This window comes from Patagioenas fasciata, chromosome 3, assembly GCF_037038585.1.
Source record: "Patagioenas fasciata isolate bPatFas1 chromosome 3, bPatFas1.hap1, whole genome shotgun sequence".
Taxonomy (NCBI): Eukaryota; Metazoa; Chordata; class Aves; order Columbiformes; family Columbidae; genus Patagioenas; species Patagioenas fasciata.
The window spans coordinates 84,177,907-84,200,841 of record NC_092522.1 but is presented as its reverse complement, the minus strand read 5'-3'; the positions used below and the strand labels follow the sequence as shown (position 1 = coordinate 84,200,841).

At 36.7% G+C, this 22,935-nt stretch overlaps 1 protein-coding gene across 10 annotated transcripts in view; it reads left to right on the top strand.

Annotated features, from left to right (window-relative positions):
* KLHL32 (kelch like family member 32) overlaps positions 1-22,935 on the top strand; it is a 116,255-nt gene that overhangs the window by 31,857 nt on the left and 61,463 nt on the right. For 9 of the 10 annotated variants that reach the window (XM_071806732.1, XM_071806733.1, XM_071806724.1 and 6 more), the window contains 2 exons: positions 11,867-11,974; positions 21,672-21,770. In XM_071806732.1, the coding sequence (XP_071662833.1) occupies positions 11,867-11,974; positions 21,672-21,770 (207 nt within the window). Of the gene's footprint in view, positions 1-11,087; positions 11,157-11,866; positions 11,975-21,671; positions 21,771-22,935 lie in introns of those variants that run through there. The other variant, XM_071806730.1, reaches the window with a different exon arrangement.

Below are 22,935 nucleotides of genomic sequence, written 5' to 3'. Positions count from 1 at the left end.
AATAAATTAATTGGAATTTTGCTGCTGTTGGATGGTAAACAATATGGTGTCTTATTCTCTGAGTTATCCTCTTGATTATTTTTTTCTTTTTTGAAGTTCCTATATGGTGAGTAAGTGTACTATGAGTAAGTATGACAGAATCAACTGCAGTTAGTGAGATAGGCCATGGGAGACTGTGGCTTATTGCCTCTAATTGAATTAGTGTTATAACAACATGTGGTGTTTGGTTGCTCTTTATTTGATGCATTTTCTCAGTTTAAAAGCAGGACAGAAAGGAGTCATTGCAGCCATGTTGCTGTAATTGCCGACTTTCTTTTCTTGCTCCAGGCTACTTCAGTTCCATTTTGCAGTGCTGCTTTAGCCAGTGTTCTGAAGCTGGGCTGAGCTCAGCTGCAATTTCTGTGTTGCTAAGTGTCTGCTCATGGAAAGCCCATTTATTGTGGCAGGCCTGTCATAGAGAAGTGTTTCATACCCGTTTTCTTCTCAGTCTCTGTAGTCTGATGAAGAAGGCTTATATTTCAGAACATTGTTGGATGCAGTAGACTTTCTTCTATATTTTGCAGTCTTCATCAGTATCTTCCTACACAACCTCAGGAGACATTAAAGCTATTACTTTGTGGGTGTAGCGAATCTGAAATCACCTTCTGCTCCAACCACCCAAAGGAATTATTTGGGCAGTGTGTCGCTTCTAGCTTCAGTGAGTACGACCTACATACTGTTTTAATACCATGAAGGAGGCAAGACTGCTGAAGAGCTACAAACATGGCCCATATGTTGCACTTGTACATAAGCTGGTGTTAGGATGTTTTTGCGCTATTGAAATAACTGTTTTTCTTTTGAATGCTCTGTCAGGGTTTCTTGGATTCCCCTTGATTTTTATAAGGAGAAGCCCATCACTATGCAAATACTTCTGCCTTTTGTGTTGCTTATAGTGCTTGTTGGAAGTTTTAGAGGAAGTACCTTTCTTTAAAGAAATGTTTTAACTGCTGCATTGCCAAGAGTGGCATATTTTTTTACACCCTGCTAACAGCTAGTTAGTCATTTTAGCCAATGTGATATCATTGACTGGTTGAATTCACATCACCTTAGGCCTTCATCTCTTAAAAGGCAGAATTTAAGCAGTGTAGTCTCTGCATTTGACTGTCCTGAAGAACTTTGGAAAATGCTGCTGGTTGCTTGTCTTTGGCAGGAGTTAATCTGCCTAAGTCAACCTGTTCTCAAACATAGACATCTAAAACCTCTCTAAACTCAATCCACTCTTATTTGATGTCCTAAAGTGTGAATGATGAATGAATTAAACTGCCTCTCCCTCTACTACTTAATAGGTGGTGCCTCAGAAAAGGGAGATGCCCCTAACAGCATTGGGTGAGAACTTCAGAATGGCTGTATTGTGTTGGCTCACTGACTAGTTGCTTTAGCAGTAGCTGTGATACCTGGAGAAAGAGTGTAACCATGTATGTGGTGTGTCCCTGAAAGCTCCTGAGCTGAATAAAAACCTGGCCTTCCAAAGTCATAGGGTGCCAGCTATACAAGTAGGCAAAAAATGTACATAAAACCCACTTGAAATCAAAATTGCTGAATATTAAGACACCTTATGAAATGTCCATCTGCATTTTCAGAAGCTCTTATACCTGGCTCTTAAAGTTCCACCTTACCAGAGTTAGATTTCAGGTAAGAAGGGGGTAGGTGTTAAAACTATACAATTTATGGAGATAATTAAATTGACGTCAGCATGATCTGGTAGTTTGGAAGGGGGTCATTTGTTGGAGGTGAAGAAAGAGCCAAAGGATAAATGAGCACAGTCAAATGAAGACTGCTAAAAATAAAGTCAAGACATGATTTTATAGAGGCAGCTCATCTGATGATGAAAGCTACTGTGACAAATGACTGCAATATTAACACAAGCTTGGTTAGTCAAGTCATTCTATTTTTATTTAGCAAATTGTTAGCGTTTAATTACTTTTGTAGGTTTTATCAGTAAAAGGATTTGGAAAACCAAAGAAAAATGGTCAGTGAGCTGGTTTCATTCTTTGGTGTTTTTCTAAAATACTTTAATATATATATGTTAGTGGGAATTAAAGGTACTTCTTTAGCAAAATTATGCTATAATCTTAATGGAAAGCAAGATTTATAATCATAATGGAAAACAGGATTGTTTTAAAAGATCAAACCCTTAGAAGTGGACCCAATATGAAAGGTATCTAGCACAAACTTTCATAAAATGAACCATTTTGAATTTCAACACTAGGCTTCTTGCATAACAAGCATGTTTTTGCAGTTATGCTGCAGAATAGAAGATATTTGTTGTAGTTTATTATTGGTTGGAAAATCTGAGTGTCAGTTTCTAATGAAATTTACATCATGTTAGAAATGGCTTTTTAAGAAGGTAATTGCAATAATAACTAAGATTATGTTACTCCAGTTCTGTTAGATTGAGCTTTGCTGTGCAACAATTGAATTATGGCTTGTATGCACTGAGGTGGGGAACTTGTCTTGATGGTACGATATGAAGTATCCTTTTAAAAATAAGGCCCATAAAGGTGTCAAAGTTTTGATCATGTTTTTTCCTGCAAAAAGAAATCACAAGCAGCTTTGCCTCCCTGAATTACATGTATTGTGGTAAAGTCCTAGTTTAAGAGCTAACTGACTTTTATTGCGTTTTTATTTTGGGCTTGCTTTTGATATCAGTTGCTAAAATCATCAAAGGACATGAACAATAGGCTTATGCATTCACTGGGAAGCATTAAACCAATTTAAGCCAAAATTTGCAAATGTGACTCATACTTTTCTGTGCTTGACTGGAGATGCTGGAAAAAAAAATCTGGTTTAAGTTATGCTGCTCCCTTTCTATTCCAAAAGGCAGGCCTGCTTAAGAGTGTCTGTTGTTAGGACAGATGACTGCACATTGCTGCAGATTTCTCATTAGGAGTAGTATGCTACGATCCGTCCTTTTTCCTTGTGTCTTAAATTATGTTTGTGCATCTAGGCAGAAATTTGAGGAAGACACATTACACTATTAAACTCAGACTGTTGTAACTTGTTAGCAACAAATACTTCTACTAATGACTGGGAATGAAGACCCTGTGCCTTAAAACAACCAATAAAATTACTTTGCACTATGCAAACAGGAAAAAAATATCCCATTCTTAGCTGCTGTAAACAGTAGGGTATCTCTTCCATTTTCATTACTGATTTCAAAAGATACTAAGAAAGTGATATGTTTTTGTATTAACAGTGCAATGTAGTAAGTGTGTTGCATATGTCATTGATTTGGTAAGCTCTTAGGGGCTGTGTAATCACGTATCACTGTCTGATACTGATATACTAAAAGAAACACCAAGGTTCGGTAGAATTTGCTTTACCGTGTGAGACTTCAGCACTGTGCATAAAATATTTTTTTTCTGCTGCTCAGTTTTCCTTTTATTTCTACACATTTCTTTAACTATATATTCCCTTAAGCTGTGAGTGATAGCTGACCTTTTAATTTTACAGGATTCATTTTAGTTGCATGGCAAATGCTTAAAAAACAATATTTAGGTAGATTTCATTGAGCAGATGAATTAATGCAGGCTCAGTTATCAGTGATTGACATTATGTGACATTTTCCCTGGGAATTTATATAGAACTTTTTCAGAAGCATCATGTAATGAGCCTCTTAATCATATTTCATGCAGTTGGTATTGATGGATATGTTTTTCAGTGTGCAAGAGACTCTAGAGAACATGGCTGTTGATTGATTTAGGATAGACAGGCTTAAACTGCAAGGAAAACAAAGAAAAATATAACATGCTAGTTATGAGAAGAGCAAGCCACGTTTTTACATGCGGTAAGGAAACATTAACATATTGAATTGTTTATTTGGATAAGTATATATTACAAATCTAGAACATAGTTGATATTTGATGTGGACACTGTAATCTGACGAAGTAGTATTTTGACTCCTGTTAATACATTCTAAATACATTTTTGTTGTTGTGATAGGTGAAAACAGCAAAGTAGAAATAATATTGCTTATGTCATGAAGGATTGGAACATGGAAGAACACCTGAAGGTAAATTCAGGAGTAGTACAACAAAGGAGATTAAATAGATTATGATTTACTTATTTACTATTACTGTTACACAGTCAGTGAGGTGCTATTTTTTGTACAACCCGCAAAGAAGAATGTTTAGGCCTGAAAGAGTTAATAGGCCAAATAGATAAGGTAGTCTCAGGACTGGATACTTACAAGTTTGAGTGACCTATATACAGATAGACTTAGATCCTAAGTCAGAAATTATGCATGGCTGAGCTGTTGATGCCAGTAAGATTTCTCACAGGCTTGACATTATACATGCGATTAAAAAAAAATCTTGAGGTATCACCTCATAGCTGAGTTCCCTGCACAGTGGTGGAAATTGATCCAGGATCTCTGAAGTGTTAGTTTACTTTCTTCATAGCTTTTCTGATGCATGAGATGAGAAGTAGGATCAATTTCTGTAAAGAAAAAGATGTGAAACAGGTGAATATAGAAGTGCATATACTGTGGGATGCAAATTTGAATAAAACACTGCACTTAATGAAGATGCCTGTCTATTTTAAAATAATTTTTAAAAGAACTCAAGCAATATAGTTGTGGAGTTGCAGAGGCAGAAATTTGAGATGACAATTCTGCTCTTCTATAACAGTAAAACAATGCTAGATAGTGTTATTTAACTTAAAGTCAGTGCAAGAAGATAAATAGCTAAGGAAAACCTCGGTGGTTACGTTAACCAGTTCTTTACCAATTAGTTTGCTCAATAGACAGAATAGAAGTATAAATTAAGATTTTTGTTTTCTTCAGATGTTTCTGAATGAGGTGGAAAAAAAGTTAGTTAAATAGTTACTGTGACAAACAAACAAATTGTTTGGTGCATTTGAATTTTTTTCCTCTACAGCTCAGCCTCAGTAGTAAGAGGCTGGATGGGATGGCTTACTTAGAGATTAATTTATGTTAAGACTGATAAGATTTTTTTCCTATAATATTTGACCATAGTGCTTACAATATAGTTGATACTTCGTAGGAAAAAAGAGAGTAAGTTTTTAACACAGAACTCTCTATTGCCTTAGGGATGGGAAAACTCAAGTGCATTAAGTTTAACTTGCTGTTAGTTCATCTTGACTTCCTGGGTGTTCGTCTTTTTGAGGACGATGCCATGAAAGGAACTACAAGAATGCTGGTTCACGCTGTGCCAACTTTCCACTCTCCCGATCTGGTGGTGGTTGTGAGGAAGTGCAACAAAGGCTTGTGCACTTTACAGTAGAAAATGTGTCAGGTTTCTGAACAGCCACACGAGAACAGCAGCTGGAAGTAAAAGCAGACTCTTGGACATCAGTTGCAAAAGCTTTCCTCTGCCAGTTAGAGTGAAGGATGAGAGGTGAGAGGGTAAGCCAAGTGCGAGATGAACTGAGTTGAGGTATTTGCATTGTGTTGTGCAAAACAACCTTGACCTTGCTGAAACCTTATGAACATCATATGAATATAGCTTTTCATGAAGGTGACTGTGAAGTATCCAAGCATTTTATCGTCGTGTTTGCTGATCTACTGCTAAGTCTGCGGTTCAACTAGAATTTGTGTAGTTCAGAGCTGTGCGTTGGTGGGGAGCTTCAAGTGTTTGTTTTGTACTGTAGTGGACTTGAAACCAGGGCTGCTGGTAGTTATCAAAACAATGTTTGAGAAAAAGGAGGAAATTTGGAAAGATTGCTTTTCAGGTTGCTGTAGATTGCTGTGGTAAGCTCAGCTTACTTTCTGGTTTTGAAAGCTTATATTTATTTTGAAAGTTGCATTTTGAGTTGAAGCAAAGAAAAATGGGTAATGATGAATGTCTCTTCACGTTCTCTCTGAGGAAACTTTGACATATTTTAGAGGTAATTGCTATGCACTGGAACCATGTACTTTGTTCTTAGAGTCAAGGTATTTCTAGAAGGCAGTAATTTAAATGGTTATTTGCTCACCTCCCATTGGGAACATACCAGAAAAGTCAGCTAGGGGCTGATGTAGCTGAAATAAGGGGTGAGCTATAAGAAGGTCAAGACAGTCAAACTGGAGGCATTTTGTGTGGATTTAGCCTCTCATAATTGGTGGTCTGTAAGTTCTTCTTAAAGACTCACTCACCTAAAGCTTTTAAACTAGAAATGACTTTGTGAATTAAGAGAAGTGAAAGAAAACTCTGGTTCTTATGTATAGTTCTTATATGTAGCAATCTATATAGTCACTGGAAACAAACTTCCAGGTGCAAACATATATCTGATTATTATTGCCATCATTTTTGTAGCTTTTATTCTAGAAATAGTCATCTTCAGAATTTCTTCTGTTCTCCTGAAATGAGTATGCTAAAAGGACCCAACTCAGCTTTCATCCTTCAGTTCACTCAACCCTTTACTCTTGGTATTGAAGTTTTCATCTGTTTTAAGCATCTAGGCTAAGCTAAGTGTTCAGGCTTCCTCTACCATTAAAGAGTATAAAAAAAATTTATCCCACTACATTCTGTAAACTGATGTCTAAACACGCTTATTTCTATCTATTGATTACCCTGAAAACACTTTCTCTTACTTCTGTTATACAGCTACCTAACTTCAGATACTGTTATTACAGGCCCTGATGACAATTCCCTCTCCTTTTCTCTCAAGTTTCCAGGTATTTTACTAATTTTCCTTCTATCCAGTATTTACCCAATGTATTGTATTATTGCTCATCTAATGATTAATTAATTTCCTTTAAACATCTCTTGAATGTTGAACAGGTTTTATGCAGATTTAAGTTAGAATCCAGTGGTTACCTCAGTGTTCAAATATTTATATATTTTTAACTCCCAGCAGAAAGCTTATAAAACCTCAGAAATGAGAATCCCAGTTTATTTCCACAGGCTGTAGCAGTAAGTTACTTATAATTTTGGTCACTGTATTTTTTTTTTAACAGCATAACAATTTGTTCATTTCATATTCATTTACCTGTCTCCTGAGGCTGTGTATGTTTTATGTTTCTGTTTCTTGCCTTAAAAGGCCACTAAGTTGTATGGAATTTTCTGAAATGGTTTTTTTCTTTAAAATACTATACAACTTGGTTGTTTTGTGATGATTTAATGCTTGCTATGCCTGATATGGCTGTAAGAATGAGTGAGGTGTACAAGTGAGGACAAGCTCATTTCTTTCATCTGTATGGATCATCTGAGTAAGTAAAAAAATGACTCAAAGGCAGGGTACAATTTCGTACCTCACTATTTCAGTCAGCAATTTGTATTTTGGGGATTTTGAATATTATATTGTGTTTCTGTGACCTCTGTTCTTAAAGCTGTATGCTATGAAGGAGTCTGTGCATGTTGCTTCAGTGCTGCCTGAATGATAAATGTATCTAAAGATGTTTATTGTCTTATTTTAACAGCAATATATTATTCTGATTTGTTGGTGTTTTACACCCATCTTAACATTTTGCTTTTGAAATCTAAGCAGCAGCAAAAGCTGAGCATGGGAAGTTAAGTGCAATGACTGTGCTAAGCCTCCTTCACTCAGGCTATTCTGCCCAGTTACACCAGATCTGATCATATCTGGGCCTGGTCACCCCGTTGTTGTGTGCCATTTGATTTTGAACTCTTGTCATCTTTTGTGTTCTGTGTTTGCAGAAAAAAACAAAAACAAAAAAACCCCAACGTTTTATAAAGGTGCCTTTGGCAGCTGAGGGCAAAGTAGTGAACCTACATGCTGTGTATTAAATGCCCATCAAATTGCCATGTTCTTTGAAGTCAGGTTTTTAAGAGTCGTAGAGCTGGTTTATGGTTTGATTATTTTTATCCAAGGATTGTGTGCTTTGCTGTTTTCCTCTGGGAATGGTTCTCTAGCTCTGTTTCTGTTTCAGAGCAAGATTAGAAGAAGAATGGAGAACTGATTCCTCCCTTCCTTCTCTTTTTACAGCTAATAAAGTGTCTGCCTGCTACACAAACATCAGGCCATTCTAATTTGTAGCTTCTTAAACAAGTGTGAGCTCAGGTGGAATTCCACAAATGGGATATATCCATTTGTGACAGGATGTTGATCCCTGAATTTTGGAACAGTTGTCATGGAATGGAAAGTGAATTGTGTTTTCTTTTGGGGAATTAGTTTATTTAATTAAAATCTTGACTAAACCAGCAGAATTTAAACAACACTTTATTTGCCACGATGTTGGCTCATTGATTGATTGCATGGCAGAACAAACCCTAGATATTTAAAGGAACTGGAAGACGGGTCCCCTCACCAGTGGGTTTTATTACAGAATGGATCTTTGTTTAACACGTTGGCAACTTGTACTGCCTACTCTCATGAAGGTCTTGGAGGAGAAATGAGACATTTTCAAAGAAGATTTTGTTTTGTCCAAGTAGAAATATTTTAAAATAAAGTATGACATATTAGCATTGTTGAATGAAATTAATAACTAATGAATTAACATTTCATGCTTAGCAAAATTTGGTAACTTTTCTGGTAAGGTTGACTTTGAACTGTGCACTTGTCCAAATATTTCATATTTCATTGTTTACTTGTCTGTCACTTGGACATCTACCTGAGGTGTTTATCTTATTGCCTTGTTTTTAGTGTACCCCAGGGAAAAATGAAATGGGCTACTAGCCTTGCATTAAAAGCATGACTGATGGATCTGCTTAAGCTCATAAAACCTCAGAGTGTTTTCAGAGATGCATCTGAAATTAGGCTGTGTCAGCCCAAGCATAACTCATGCTCCAGCTATTGGTGAAGTCTCAAACCAGAATGTAATGATCCATATGGTTCTGCAGTTAAAGCTATAATATTAAAGTACAGTGGTGCAAATTAAAGACTGAATTTGAGCTCAATTTCTGCTTACCACTGAACAGATATTTTTCATGCTGGATTAAACCTTTAAACCATCAGGCTGAGAAGGAAATTTGGCTGCTGGTGAAGGCAGTGTGGATCACTGAGCAGTACCAGCTTCGTCTGTGTGGGAGACTGCTTTCCTGGAGGCTAATCCACTTTAGCTGAATGTGAACTGTCTGAGGACCATTGCAGACCTTATCTTTCAGTTAAATTCTTTGGCCTTGCCACCTGAAAAACAAATGTAGTTCGGACTCAGTATCAAAAACTTCCACAGAATACTCAGAGGATAGTATGAGAGGAAATGAACTCCATATAGCAGCTGTCACACAAAACTCTGGTCCTGTGGCTTACTGGCGGCTACAGTTTTGATAGCCCATTGCACTATTAGGCTATGTCTATACCAGTAAATAAGATGGATAAGGGCTTGTTTTCTGGCCCTAAAAGCCACTGGCACAGCATGACTTGTGTCCATATGGCTAAACCTTTTCCTCTCTGCAAAGAGGCTGGCTTTATCCATGCTGTCTATTTGGAACAGCCATGGCTTGAGTTATCCCCTGAGCCACACAGCCTGGGCCTTGCCTGGGAGAATGCTAATTGGCAGGGGGTCAAAGCTTTGCTGGAGGTCAGGTTTGTTTAATTCTGTGGATAATTACAGAGTGACTGAGTCAGTGGTCTGATCCTGCTGAGTTTACTAAGGTAGGTGTAGTAATAAACCCTGTGTAAGGACCATGTTGGAATCTCTGTGATACAATAAAATAGCCTCCTAAAGGTAACTTTGATAAATCTACAAAGAAAAACTGCCAATTCTTCATAGAAGTGATTCATGCTCTACAGATTGTTTCTTTGTATCTTTAAGCTTAACCCATTGTATGTGACATCCAGCCCTTGATCAGACTAGAAACTTTATTAGTAGCCACACTTTTTTTTGATGGTTCCTGTGTGCAAACAGTTGCTCTTGCACAGTCAGAGAATGCAGAGCATGCAGCGTTTTGTGTCACTGAGCATTTCTAGCCTTTCTGCAGGCACTCTGATGGAACTGAGTGTACAGAGAAGATGTGTGATCTAACCCTGTAAGAGCTAAGTAGACAGCTGTTTTGAGATTTTACTCTCATTATTCAGGAATTGATGTAGGGAAGAAAATATTATCCAACAAGTTTATTTTGTAGAAAATTTCTGAGAAAAGCAGCTTGTTTCTTCCAGACACAAACTGGAGGTCTGCCTTTGCAAGAGGGCAGGTGGTTGCTGGGTACCTTGCAGTTCCTGGCGAGCCCTGAAGCCTCAGAGTAGCTATTAGAGTGCATTTGCTACATCTAAATGACAATGAAATCTTCAACTCTGATTACAATTTTTAATGGAATTAGAAAAGTGCCTGAATTGCCTGAATTGGTTAGATTTTTTTTTTTTTTTCCTCTATAGGTATGTTTCATTGCTGTGTCTTAATACATTTGTTTGATAAACCTTTTAAACTATTTGATGATTCTTTTGTGTTGCCGATTCAGAAGAAGCCCTGATTGAAATAGAAATTGCAAAAATACAAGGAATGACCTTGTGATAACTGTCACTCTTGGTTGTATTGGATGATTTCCAGGCAACAGATTTATGTCAAATTATGGCATTTTACTGTTGAAAATGATAACACTTTTAGAAGAAATTACTTATTTGCAGAAAACACTCGATCCTTGAAGGAAGTCACCCTGGGTCTAGGTGAACACTATCTGCTAAACTGTTAGAAGGTATAGGGCTTTTTTTGCCTTTGAACTCAGCAGTGCTTGATGGACAGGTTGCAATATGAAACCTGGTGTGCTTGTTGACTGCCTCACCTTCTGCAGGTATGAGCTGGAGTAGAGACAGAAGTAGCAGAGGATATGTTCATAAGAAGTGCTCCTTTACTGGAGTTCTCCAAGGTGAAGTTCATAGCCTACGTAAAGGCATTAACAGTTTGGCACAAAACCTACTGGGGCTAAGTTTAGACTCTCTCTAGCAATGACAGATGGTAGATGTGTTCAGTTTATTTGTTCACAGTTTACAGTCTGAAGACTGTGAGTGGTATATTTTGTTAAAACAACATGTGGGAGAGTGACAAAGATAAAGGTTATTTTTCTGGAAGAGCGTAGGAGTGGAGGATGGCACTGATAAGAGAAGGGAAGGAGTGGTAAGAAGGGGTTTTGCAGCGGGAGGGCAGGCTGGGAGGGAAGAGTGAGGGGCAAAGATAGGAGTCGAAGTTTAGTGGATGGAAAGAAATAGATTCCTGCAAGGATTTGAAGTCTGAGTAGGGTCGCTTCAATGAAGGAAGGCAGTGAAGATGGATGTTCTGGAAGGTAAGACTGGATGGAAGGGTCAGTTGCTCTCCTCAGTGTTATTTTCAGGGAAGTTCTGTAGCACTTTGCCAATCTTCAGTTTAGGTTTTATGATCTGAGAAACTAGGGCAATAACAAAGGCAGGTTGTAAATTTAGGTAACTGCATCTCTACCCTTGTTCCTCATTCAATAACTTGAGTATGACCTTGTTCACATTCTGGTCTGGGGTGCTTATTTGGAAAGGACTGGTTATAAAAGCTGCTGTACCACCTGCCTCCTTTTCTCATGCAAGTAATTTTGTATGACTTATTGTTCCTTCCTATATAGAATGATAATATACCTAAGTATTATTTCTAATAGTGTTCATGTAGATTTTTTTTTCCAGAGTCCAGTTTTTTATCTCTTTTTATTGAATGCTGCGACTGTTCCCATTTAATTACTTAGTTAGGAAGTATATATACATGTTCCGAAGGGGTTTGTTTCAATTTTTCCAGAATAAATTTTTATATTTTTTTATTGATGAAAGGACTCAGTTGCAAGATTGATTGTTATGGGGTTAGTACTGAAGACTTGGTATAGATCTCATTCTAGCTCACAAGTGTATTGCTACTTAGAATTTTTATGCAAGGGAAAGCAAAGGCTAGTGAAGGTGGGAAAATCAATCCTGTTCTTCCTGGACCTTCACTGAGGGTTGTTTTTAATGGTTAATAACATTTATTTTCTTTCCATAGGCAATGTTCAGTCTCTGCATGGTTGAAAGTGAAGCCGATGAGGTGAATTTGCATGGTGTCACAAGCCTCGGTTTGAAACAAGCTCTGGACTTTGCGTATACTGGACAGGTACTGTACAGCTCTTCCAGTTAAGAGACACAAATGAAAGCAAACTTCAATAAAAACTGAAGATGACCTTTAGAGAGGCACTAGAAATCATTTTTCTTGCGCAATGCCCAGTACAGGGTCTTTTGATTAAATAGATCTTACTTTGAATACACTAGTTGCATGGTGTGTGGTGGCTTTTTTTTTTTTTCTGTAGAGGGACTGTCTAATTTCCACATTGTTTATGTGCATAGTTGCTAGGTAGTGAACCATGTAGGGAGTCATATGCCCCTTTTATGGTGGCCTGGCTGTTCATAAAAACTTAATGTGAGTTGATTCTGCATGTTAAATTGAATGTAAGGAAAGGTAAAATACCCTATGTGTTTTCCTATAATACATATTTATAAAATCTGCTGTATTTGATGAACTAAATAACTGAGCAGAAAATTAGTCTCTTAATCTCTGGACAGATGCAGTCAAAGCATCTTTGTAAATCCTTATAGATATTATACATATTTATTGTAACGATTTTTATGATGACAGATTATGTATCATGTTATGTTACTTCAGAAAATACAGAGTGATGCTGCTCTTCCCTCCCCCACATCATCTCCTCCCTCTGAAAAAAAAAAAAAAGAAAAAAAAAAAAAAGAAAAAAAATCATAGTTGTGGACTGCATGGTTGGAGAGTGTTGCAATATATCTCTGTTAGATATCTGTGTTCAGAGGTCATGGATAGTGAGCTCAGAACTTCTAAATACTCTTCTATTTGTGCTTTGGATTCAAAAATTCTGGATAACCAGACTATTTCTGGAAATATTGTTACAACAATTGAATTAATTAAAATATATTTGTGTATTAGTTAATTTAGAAAATAAAAGTTTAAATTCATTTTATATTATTATGGAAGAGTTTTTGGGTTGTACAAATTTAAGGTATCTGTTTCCATATTGTGAACTGAGTATGTGGCCTTAATTTTTTCAAAGGGAATTTAATAAAAATAAGGAAAGGCTTTTTTTTTTCACCTGTTCTAAAGGAGCTATTTTTGTCACCAGACCACACAACAGTTACACTTTAGCACTGGCCTTGGATTAGCACTTGAAATTTCTTTGTGCTATTATGGAAAACATAACTTATTCAAAGATTTCTTTGATATAAATAAGAGACAGAGATGCCATGCTGTCTTACTGAATTGACCGAAGATCTCATTACATGGCTTGTCATCGATATACTTTTTGTTTTTTCTTCAGCTGAAAGTTTTTATATATAAAAACGAATGTTTCCTGTGCTGTGGAGCACCTGTATAATTGGAAGTAGTTTGACACTCTAGGTTGATTGTTCTGAAAATAGAACTCTTGGTTGCTAAATAGAAATATCCAAAAGATACTTTCCAAAGCCAATTTTGAGAAGATAGCTTGTAACTGACTTCTATGTGAGCCATTCTGTCTGCTGTGAATAGAGGTATACTCCCTATCTTTCAGTGAAATCCAAAGTCTAATAAAGCTGTGTAAAATATGTTCAGGCCCCTGAAAGGGTGGATTTGTGTTTTTTTTGTAAGCCAACAATCCACCTCATCTTGCTTCCAGGATAGTTTTTTCACCTCCTTAGTAAATAATATGTGCTTTCTATCCTTGATCTTTCAGGGACTTTAGAGTCTTGCATTTGAATAAATGAATGGTCTTCTTGAGTTAAATACAGATGTGCACGTATGTACAGGGCAAAATTTGCACACTGTCATGTCTATCAGATACACAAAATGCTACTTTGAAGCACAGAGAAATGAGAAGGATACTCTAGGAGTTATCTTAAGATGCCTTTGAAGCATAACTCAGTGATATGTGTGTCTGAGAATTAACAGTGTCGAGTTTTCCTTTTGTTCTTGAAATTCTCTTCTGGCACTGCGTTTCTGTGTATTGAGCAGTGCTCATGTACTGACTCAGGCTGGCAGAATCTGTTTGAGCGTTTCAAGGTAGTGAGGGGGAGTAATCCACAAAGACTGTTAATAAATAACTGGATTACTGTGTGCTTACATCAGAGAGAGTTCTGAAGATAGTCTCGTCTTTAGTTTGGGTCTGTGAACTTTCTGATTTTAACAAACAAACAATGATTCCATATAATTCTATGAGAATATCTCTTAGTAACCCAAGACTCATTCATGCCAATTACAATCTTATATTGCTCTGAAAATGTAGATATCAAGATAGTAGCTGATGTGCCTCGGAAAAGTGAAAGCCATGAACTTTTTTAACGTATTTAACCAAAATGTTAGTCCAAAAATTTCTGTTTCTTTAGCTAATGCTGCGGAATACACAAAATCTTAGGGACAGTACTGAGGTATCCATGTATAGAGAGTTCAGTTTCAGCTTTCTTCTCTTCTTTAATATTTTGCTAAACTTAATTTGAAGTTGTGGTAACTCAAACGTAACTTTTTGTGTAAAAATAATATGTTGGAGACCTCTGGTGGAAGTATTTAATACTACATGATGGCAATATTTTCCTGCAGTTTTTGGAAGTTATCAAAATTAAGAAATTTAATTTTTAGCATGACATTGCAATCTGGAGTGAAACTGTCATCCCTGCTTTTTTTTTTTTTTTTTTAATTTTGAAATACAGCTGTGGACTTCAAATACCAACTTATCTTCCGTTCTACTTAGGCAGAGAATGCCTTATTGTAACTACTGCTGAAAATATTTCACTTTTAAGAGAAAATTGATTGTCTGATAGAATAAAAGTAAAACTCATGTTAAATATAATAATTCCAACTGAATTTATCCATTCATATGGTCTCGTCTCTTATCATGAAGGAATGTTGGTATAAAAACTGACAAAAAAAAATAGCAGCAGAATTTGGTTTTGTTTTATGCATGTAGGCTCTCAGTAATTCTCTTATAATGAATGAGTTCTGTCATGCATCATTACAAGAAAAAGTGCTTTTGATCAGAAGAAAACGTTCAGGCTTTGAGAAGTTTCAGTATTTAAAAGTACTTACAAGAGCCTTATAAGTGTGTGTGTGTGTGTATATTTATATATGTATATACATGTATAAAAAATGCCATGAGGGTCCTCATTTTAGATGAGGCTTTTGCATTCCTTATCAAATATAGGTCCAGCAAACTACATCATTTGTTGATCTTGTATACATATATAAAATTGGAACTGCCTGGCAGGCACTGTGGCATAATTTCGCAAAAAGAATTGTACAAGAGCACTGGGTTTAATTTGCAGTGGAAGATTGTGATCCTAATTCAACAAAAATACACATACACAACTGGACTGCTATGTATATTTAAATGCTTTGCTGACTTGGATCTTTCTTCTTTGTAATTATGTTCTATTGTATGTTTTTGTCTATAGTAATAGAAATACTTTGCATTTAAATAGAATTTTGTTTGAGGACCTCACAACACATTACAAAAGCAAGTAATCGCTGTCCTTACTTTGTTGCATCATAAACAGAAATGTATTTTTGGGGAAAATAACTTTTCCAAAGCAAACCAGCAGCTTTAAGTAAGCCTTAAAACCAAGTTCTCCTGACCAAGTCCTGTTTTCCTAGCTGGCTGGTGTCTCTTTTCTTTTTGTAAACCATAATATTTTCTTCTTGTATTAATAGAAATTGAGTTGTCTTCTTGAAGCTGTAAAATGATTCGGAATTACCAGAGCTGAAAAGAAAGAATCAGAGAGGCAGCCCTAATATGAGAGGTGCTTTATGTTCAGTTCCTCCAAAAGTGAATTTAGGAGGAAGCTGTCCTGTGGTATCATCTTAGCCCAAGATTATCACAGCCTTATACTCTGCCTGCAGAAAGAATGTTGAAATGTTTCCTTTTCTTGAAAGCTGCATATGAAGTTGCATTTTAATGATTTTTAAAAAGACTTTAAACTTTTTCTGTTTCTTAGCATATTTAACAATTTTTCTTTCACAAAATGCTAATGTAGTGGCAATCTTTAATAAAGGGGTTAGTATATTACTCTAGTTCTGAATCTATAACTTCATGCTATTTTTAGATATGTTGTTATTTATATTTCATGTGCTCGGGTTACTCTCAATATTACTTTAATGCCTTATCAATGTGACTCCTATTTAATTACTGCCTTTATTTACTAGCTCTATCTTGTATTCAGTTAGTTTAAAAACTGTTGTCTTATAACAGCTATTACCACTTTACCAAACGGGTTTTATGAACTGATGGGAGAACCATCTGGTGATTTTTCAAATTCATGCACAGGAACCTATCATTAGTTAAAGTGTTATCTTTCAGCTCTTTTGTGAAATAGTTCTTTTTCTTTTTTTGATCAAACACTTTCTTTAAAGAAAAAATCCAAACATGTGAGTGAAATGTCTTCTCAGATAGTGAAGAAACAATAGAAATAAATATTTTTAAGTACAACTATTTCTCCTGATAATTGCTTTGATTTCTTTATAGAATCTTTGTTTTAATCTCTATCAGCCCATCCTCCCTCCCCCCTTGTTTGGTGATGGTTTTTCTAGTAATCAACCAGTATTTAATCTGCTATTTTAATTTCAGACAGGGAGCAGATAGCTCTCAATATTTTAGCACCTCTTATTCTGTTCAACCTTTCTAGCTCACTTGAGGACGAGGTGTACTGCAAAGCTTATTGTGATGGTTGATTTTCTTGGGTAAGTGACCTCTTGCGTCCTGCACATGGGAGTTCCACTGGTTGTCTTTTGATTAAATGAGTTGTATGGTTCGGTTAAACTTCCTGGTGTCCCTAACAAAAGTGACTTCAACTATCCTTGTTCTATTCTACCAGTGGCAACATGCCAAGGTCCTGCAAAACTGATTACAGCAGAACTATGTCTTACTGTAAATACTTAACATAATATTTCAATGCAGTTTCAAAGCCAAAAAAATCAATTTAGAACTTAGTTTTGGACACTTCCTTTTTTACTTTTATAAGGAGGATAATCTTGTTTCCCTGCCTAGCACAAGGTTACAGCCACCAGTTGTTAGGTTCACAGTTCAGCTACAGATTGCCCAGAAGGCTTAGAATAATGCAGAGCTTAATTAACTCAGTATACGCAGTTTATTGCAGAGAAAGTTAAATGTTTCATGTTATTTGCTCGTGATAGGTATCAAGCTATGGACAAGACAGCTTTTATAGAACTGAAAGTAATCAAAGTAATGAAACATCTTCCCAAAATATAGTGAATTTACTTTGAGTCTTATTTATAATAATGATATTTACTTATAATAGTGGTACTTACTTCATAATGGTGTATGAAGCTGTATCAGTGAAAGTTCAAACTGGACATTAGGACAAAGCTCTTCACTGAGAGGGTGGTCGGTCACCAGAACAGGCTCCTCAGAGAAGTGGTCACAACACCAAGCCTGTCAGAGTTCAAGAAGTGTCTGGGCAATGCTCTTATTCATATGGTTCAGTTGTAGGTAGTCTTGTGAGGAGCAGGTAGTTGGACTCAATAATCATTATAGGTGCCTTCCAACTGGAGATACTCTATGATTTATATGTGATGCATTTAACACAGATTTTCATTTAGTTTTCTGGAAAAATTTTACGGCATATGAGAGAAATTCTGGTCGTGATTCCTTCTGGCATTGGCTAATGAGACATCTGGGTTTTCTAACAAGTACTGTCAAACATCACATGCCTGGACCTTGGGCAGTTGTCTGCAGGGAACTAGAATGTTCTTTCCCCCCGCTCACACTTTTTTGAATCAGTGCTTCTCGACATGCAAGGAGTTCAGGATTTAACTGAAGTGTGAATGAACAGGCAGGCAGGCAGAAGTGCTAACTGGTTGTGAGTGAAATGCAGTCTAAATTGCTCTAAAAGAAAACTTACTTTTTGATTGCTTCGAAGTACAGAGAACGGTCTCCAGAGAGGAAAAGCAAGTGGTACTTCTGTTAGATGCCTCTCTTTGAAATGCTGATCACTACAAATGGAGTCAAGGAGTTTTCTTTTGCACCAGACAGGCAGGAATCTTAAGACTTTTTTTTCTTCTTCTTTTCTTTGTTAAATTCCATATGGTTTACTTTCTAGAATTGTCTGAGATGACATTACATATTTCCTTACTGTTACAGAATAATGCTGGTTTATTTTTAATGTGAATCATGTCACCGCCTCACTTATTCTATGGCCCTACAAGCAGCTGTATGGAAATGAGAACGAAATACAGGGGTATAAATGAGTAGCTGAAATGAAGGTGACGGAAGTGCATCCTCAATCTTTCCATTGTTGTTTAGGAACACAGTTTAGCTTCCTTGGGCCTCAAGTTGCCTGAAAGTGCCTGGATGAAACATAATGGCTGGCAATATTCAGGTGATAAATTGAAAGATTTTTTTTTTTTTCCTGGATGTAAACCTCATGAGGCTCCATAGAGGTGATAGTCAATCTGGACCTGCATCTGTGATCATGTGGCTGATTATAGGATTCGCTTTTCTGCCTCACAATTGTGTTTCAGAAGCTCTGGTTTAATTTATGAAAGTTTCTAATTCTTGCATTTGCAGAGCAGCTTTCCTCAATATATCAAAAAAGTGTCAATGGTGATGCATTTCCATAGAGATTTAAGCTGTATGTTTAAGAAATGTGGATCTAAGAAGTTGTGTAATCCGCCTTTCTGGATCTTGTGATCTCAGCATTCTCTTGCAAAGAAACACCAAATTTTTACATCCTTTCTATTCCCCACAAGGGAGAGTGAACTGAATTTAGTGTGTGCTTTCTGAAGGGTTTGTGGGATGATGGAGGCTACCTTGTAAAACAAGATTTCTGTTTGCAAACACAGTCATCGCAAGCGAGGAGGAAAATAACTTGACAAAGGAGATTGATTTGAAAACAAGCTGTATGTCAGACCTGGTGGCTTGGGAAAGTAAGTTACTACGACTGTCTGCAAGATCTGCCCATTGTATATAGGGAGAAGGTTGTTAAATTGGTTGTTTTAGGTGGTAGCATCGTGGGCCAGAGAAAAGTTGAGAGCGTAATGAGAATTAACCCTCAGAAATAAAGGTTGAATGGAGGATTGATTGTAACATGCAGCCAGGTGCAATATCTGAATTGCATATAATTAATATTAAAATAGCGCAGAAACCAGTCTTAGAGTCTCAAGATGGCATGTGTCATACAGAAGCACATCCTTCACTGGTGAAGATGGTAATGTTTATCTGAAGTTGATGGTTCCAAATAGCTCCAGACTTTCTGCCCTGATAATTATGCCTTGTAACCCTTGGGCTGAGGATGGAGTAGGGAAAATGATTAAGCTTTTCTCTTTAGTTTTCACCCTAATAATTTGTGGTGAAATTTGAAAGCGTGAATCCCAAGTAGATCTTAGTTTCTCTCTCCTTAATTTTTAAAAAGCATCACTCTGAAGACCTCAGAGCTATTGTTTTGAGGGTTAGGCAAAGTCACTGTGTGTACTTGTGGTGTGCATATGTGCATTTACTGTTAAGATTCAGCTGAATGGCCTATTTAGCATATAAACAGCTATGCTGGTAATTAATAAAAATCAAGTAATTGTATTAATGCATAGAAGCTAAGAGGTGTGTAATAATTGTTGACTACCTCAGTTTCAGTAGAAGGAAGGCTTGCAATATATTCTTCCTTGTTATTCTCCTTTTCTTGTGCATTTCCCAGCATGCAGTTTGCTTATGGTGGACATTTAGCATAGGTGAATTAGTGGTTTTGCCTATACCCAAAGGAATATTGAATAAAAATTCAGTTCAATTTAAGGCAAAGTCTTGGGAAGAGGCAAAATAGACTTTCCTAAGTTATTGTGGGAAACGCAAAGGTGAATGTGTTATCTCAGCAGAATAAATCTTGTATGGTCTAGGAAAGCTGTAAGAAATGGAAAAATATGTAAGAAATATTAGTCTGCCATATCAAAATGAACTTTTGTTGCTGACCTTGTGCATATCACCACTAGGTATCAACCAGTCAGCCTCCTTTCCTCTTGTACTGCTTCTCATGTCATAACACTACTAGTATTATTTGTAAATGGATTGCTGTAGCTTTAAAATAAATTAATATTGTCACAGTTAAATATAGTTTGTCTATGTCTACGAGGCAGTAATCTGCTTAGGGTTTCTGTTCTCTTCATATCGTGTCTATAACAATGCTAAGCTGATGGCTGGCATTTAGTAAGTAATATGACATCAGTTCAGATGACAACTTCCTCAGTGTAAGTGATGCCTGAATAACAAATGCTGCAAGGTCTAAACCAGCTTCTTTTGTCAGTTTGACCTTGAGTTCTCACTTGAAAATATTTAACAGTGCTGCTTATTTTTTTAATATATCTATTGGAGATATTTTTGTAACTGAAATCCTTTCTAGCTTTCCATTGAACTATGTCTCATCATGCGTAGTAATCTCATTAGTACCAGCCAAAAACCTGGATTGTTCTGTGCTTGATTTTCATTTACATTAAGATCTCTAAATGTCTTTTTGGCTAGATAAAGAACCTTTATACAGTATGGAAATTACATATGCATTCACCTAAAACATAGTATGAATATATATAGTGATTTGCACAGGCTTTAAGCATGTCAGACACTGACAGAACTCAATGTAACTGAGTTCTTTATATAAATAACAATAAATGCCCTTCTTTCCTGTTCCTAATATATCCATTATGTTGGAGATAATTTGTGGTTTTGCTTGAAGAAATGCATACGTTTGGTTGGTTGGTTTTTAGTTTCCGTCAAAACCAGTTTAACTACAAAAGATGCTGATGAGTGTCTTTCCTTTTGTATGCTGTCCTCCTTACTCCACTGCATTTGGGACGTATAAATGATGCTGTAAGATAAAACTAAATTGTGTGGGAAGAAGAAAAAGCATCTGAAAAAAGCTTTTCTTCCCTGTGGAGCAGTGAGAGACTGACCTCATGTGGTGTGAAACCAGAGTTGCCAGGGGAAATACAAGGATAAGGCTCTGAATAAACTGAGTATCTTGGAAAAATTATTTTTTCTCAGGCACTTATGATTTTTCTTGGATGCTGCACCACTTATATTTAAATAATATGAGTTTGTATAGTTTGTAATGTGATTGCTGATAAGAATTTGACCAGTGTCTGTGTTCCTGAAGACTTTCTTGTGTCCTGAAAGGGATTCTCTAACAAGCTGACCCCAAGACAGTAGGCTATGAGCTCAGGCCCAATTATCCTGGCTACTGCCTGTGCATGATTTTAATTGAAATGAGTAGGAGTTTTATGTGAGCAAGTGACAGGATAATCAGTCTTGGTTTCTAAGCCCTTTCTGGCACTTCCCCAGCAGCATGTTCACTCTGTGCCTTCACAGCCTTGCTCTGTAAAATGAAGACAGTGGTTAGGAAAATTATGAAGTGGTACCATGCAGAATGGGAAGGCTGTTCCAAGCCTTGAATAATATTGATACTGGAGACTTCTGAATTGATTCTGTTGGCCTGATTCGTCAGTGTATATGGAAGCATCCAGATATATGGATAACAAAAGGAAGTTCTTTTATTTTGAAAAGTTTCCTTTTAAAGTAAATAACATGCATTTCATTTTAAAGGATTTAGGGGGTGATGTGACTTATGGGCTCTCACAGGAAAATCTGCTTAAAAATCCTTTGGGCAATTCAGATTAGCTCTGTCCTCATCCTGCAAAAACTTCTCTTTATGTTTAATTTTACTCCTTCTGTTCTTTGTGTTGACTTAAATATCTGAAATAACAAAGACCTGTAGTATTTTCCAGAATTACTGAGTTCTACATGACCAACCTTCCATTTTCTTCTTTACAGATCCTTTTGGAGCCAGGGGTGATACAGGATGTCTTGGCAGCTGGGAGTCATTTGCAGCTGCTGGAACTTCTCAGTTTGTGTTCTCACTATCTCATTCAGGTGAGGTTTCTCTGCCTGATTATCAGCCATTTCTGTTTGGTAAACTTCTGAAATTAGTCTTGAAACAGTAGGAGAGTATTAGTACAATACCTGATATAACCTAAATGGCAAGAAACTGGATCTCAGGAGGCTTGAATTTAGAGTGTAGTTTGGGTATCAGTTTGTGGTAGTTGCTTTCTCCTCCTATCCATTATGTCCATTTCAGTTCTGAAAACAAGGATGGTCCACTGATTAGTATCAGCGCATAGCAGAATTTGCATTCTCCTGCCTCAGTTTACCAAATGTTAAATATTTCCCTATTGTGATCATGAGTATTGTGAAGCATTGTGAAGATGCGTAAATGTTCGCAACAGAATAGCAGAACATTGATGTGTTTTCCAGGGTGCTATCACTTCTCACTGAAGGGGCAGGGCTTAGTACAATGGTACCTTATTATCAAATGGCCTCGTGGCCAGAATGCTGATAATATTATCAACATTAGTGCTGTCATGATGAGGCAAAAATCTGAATCCAAAAAAATAATTTTTGTGCTTGGCTTGTATAGGAGATGACTCACAATGGTAGCAGGAACATAGCTTTGATAGGTATCGATGAAAAGCCTTATAAAAAAATTTGCAATAGCAATTTCACAGAACTATTTCCTTTTTGCTGTAGTTTTTCAGTATTGTTTCTGAAATAGGGTGCATTGGCTGTATCTACACAACAGTTGGGCATGGAAATTCATGTCAGCACAATCCTCTCCATATGCGCTTCCCTTCCAGCAGCATAACTGCCTTTGAAGAGTCTGAGTCTGAGTGTGGCAGTGCACTGAGCTACTGAGTACCATAGGCATGCAGGATCTCATGTTAAGAGCCTCAGGGTGTACTTGCAGGCTCTGTGTCTTATGGAGAAAGAGTCTGTATTTTGAGTGTTAGCCTTATGGAAGCCTTCCAAATGTATGTTCAGACAATAAGGTGGTATTAATTTGTGTATTATAAATTGATTAGAAAGTCAAGGGAGCTGGTAGAGTGCTGCAATGTATAACAATTTTGTTTTCCGGAAAGTAATGAGGGATTTAAGTTTTCTGAGAAAATAGACGTGGACTATAACATGAAAGATGGTTAGTTTGAGAAATAAGAAATATGAGATGCTAAATAAGCCACAAAACCATTTGGCCTACTAGTTG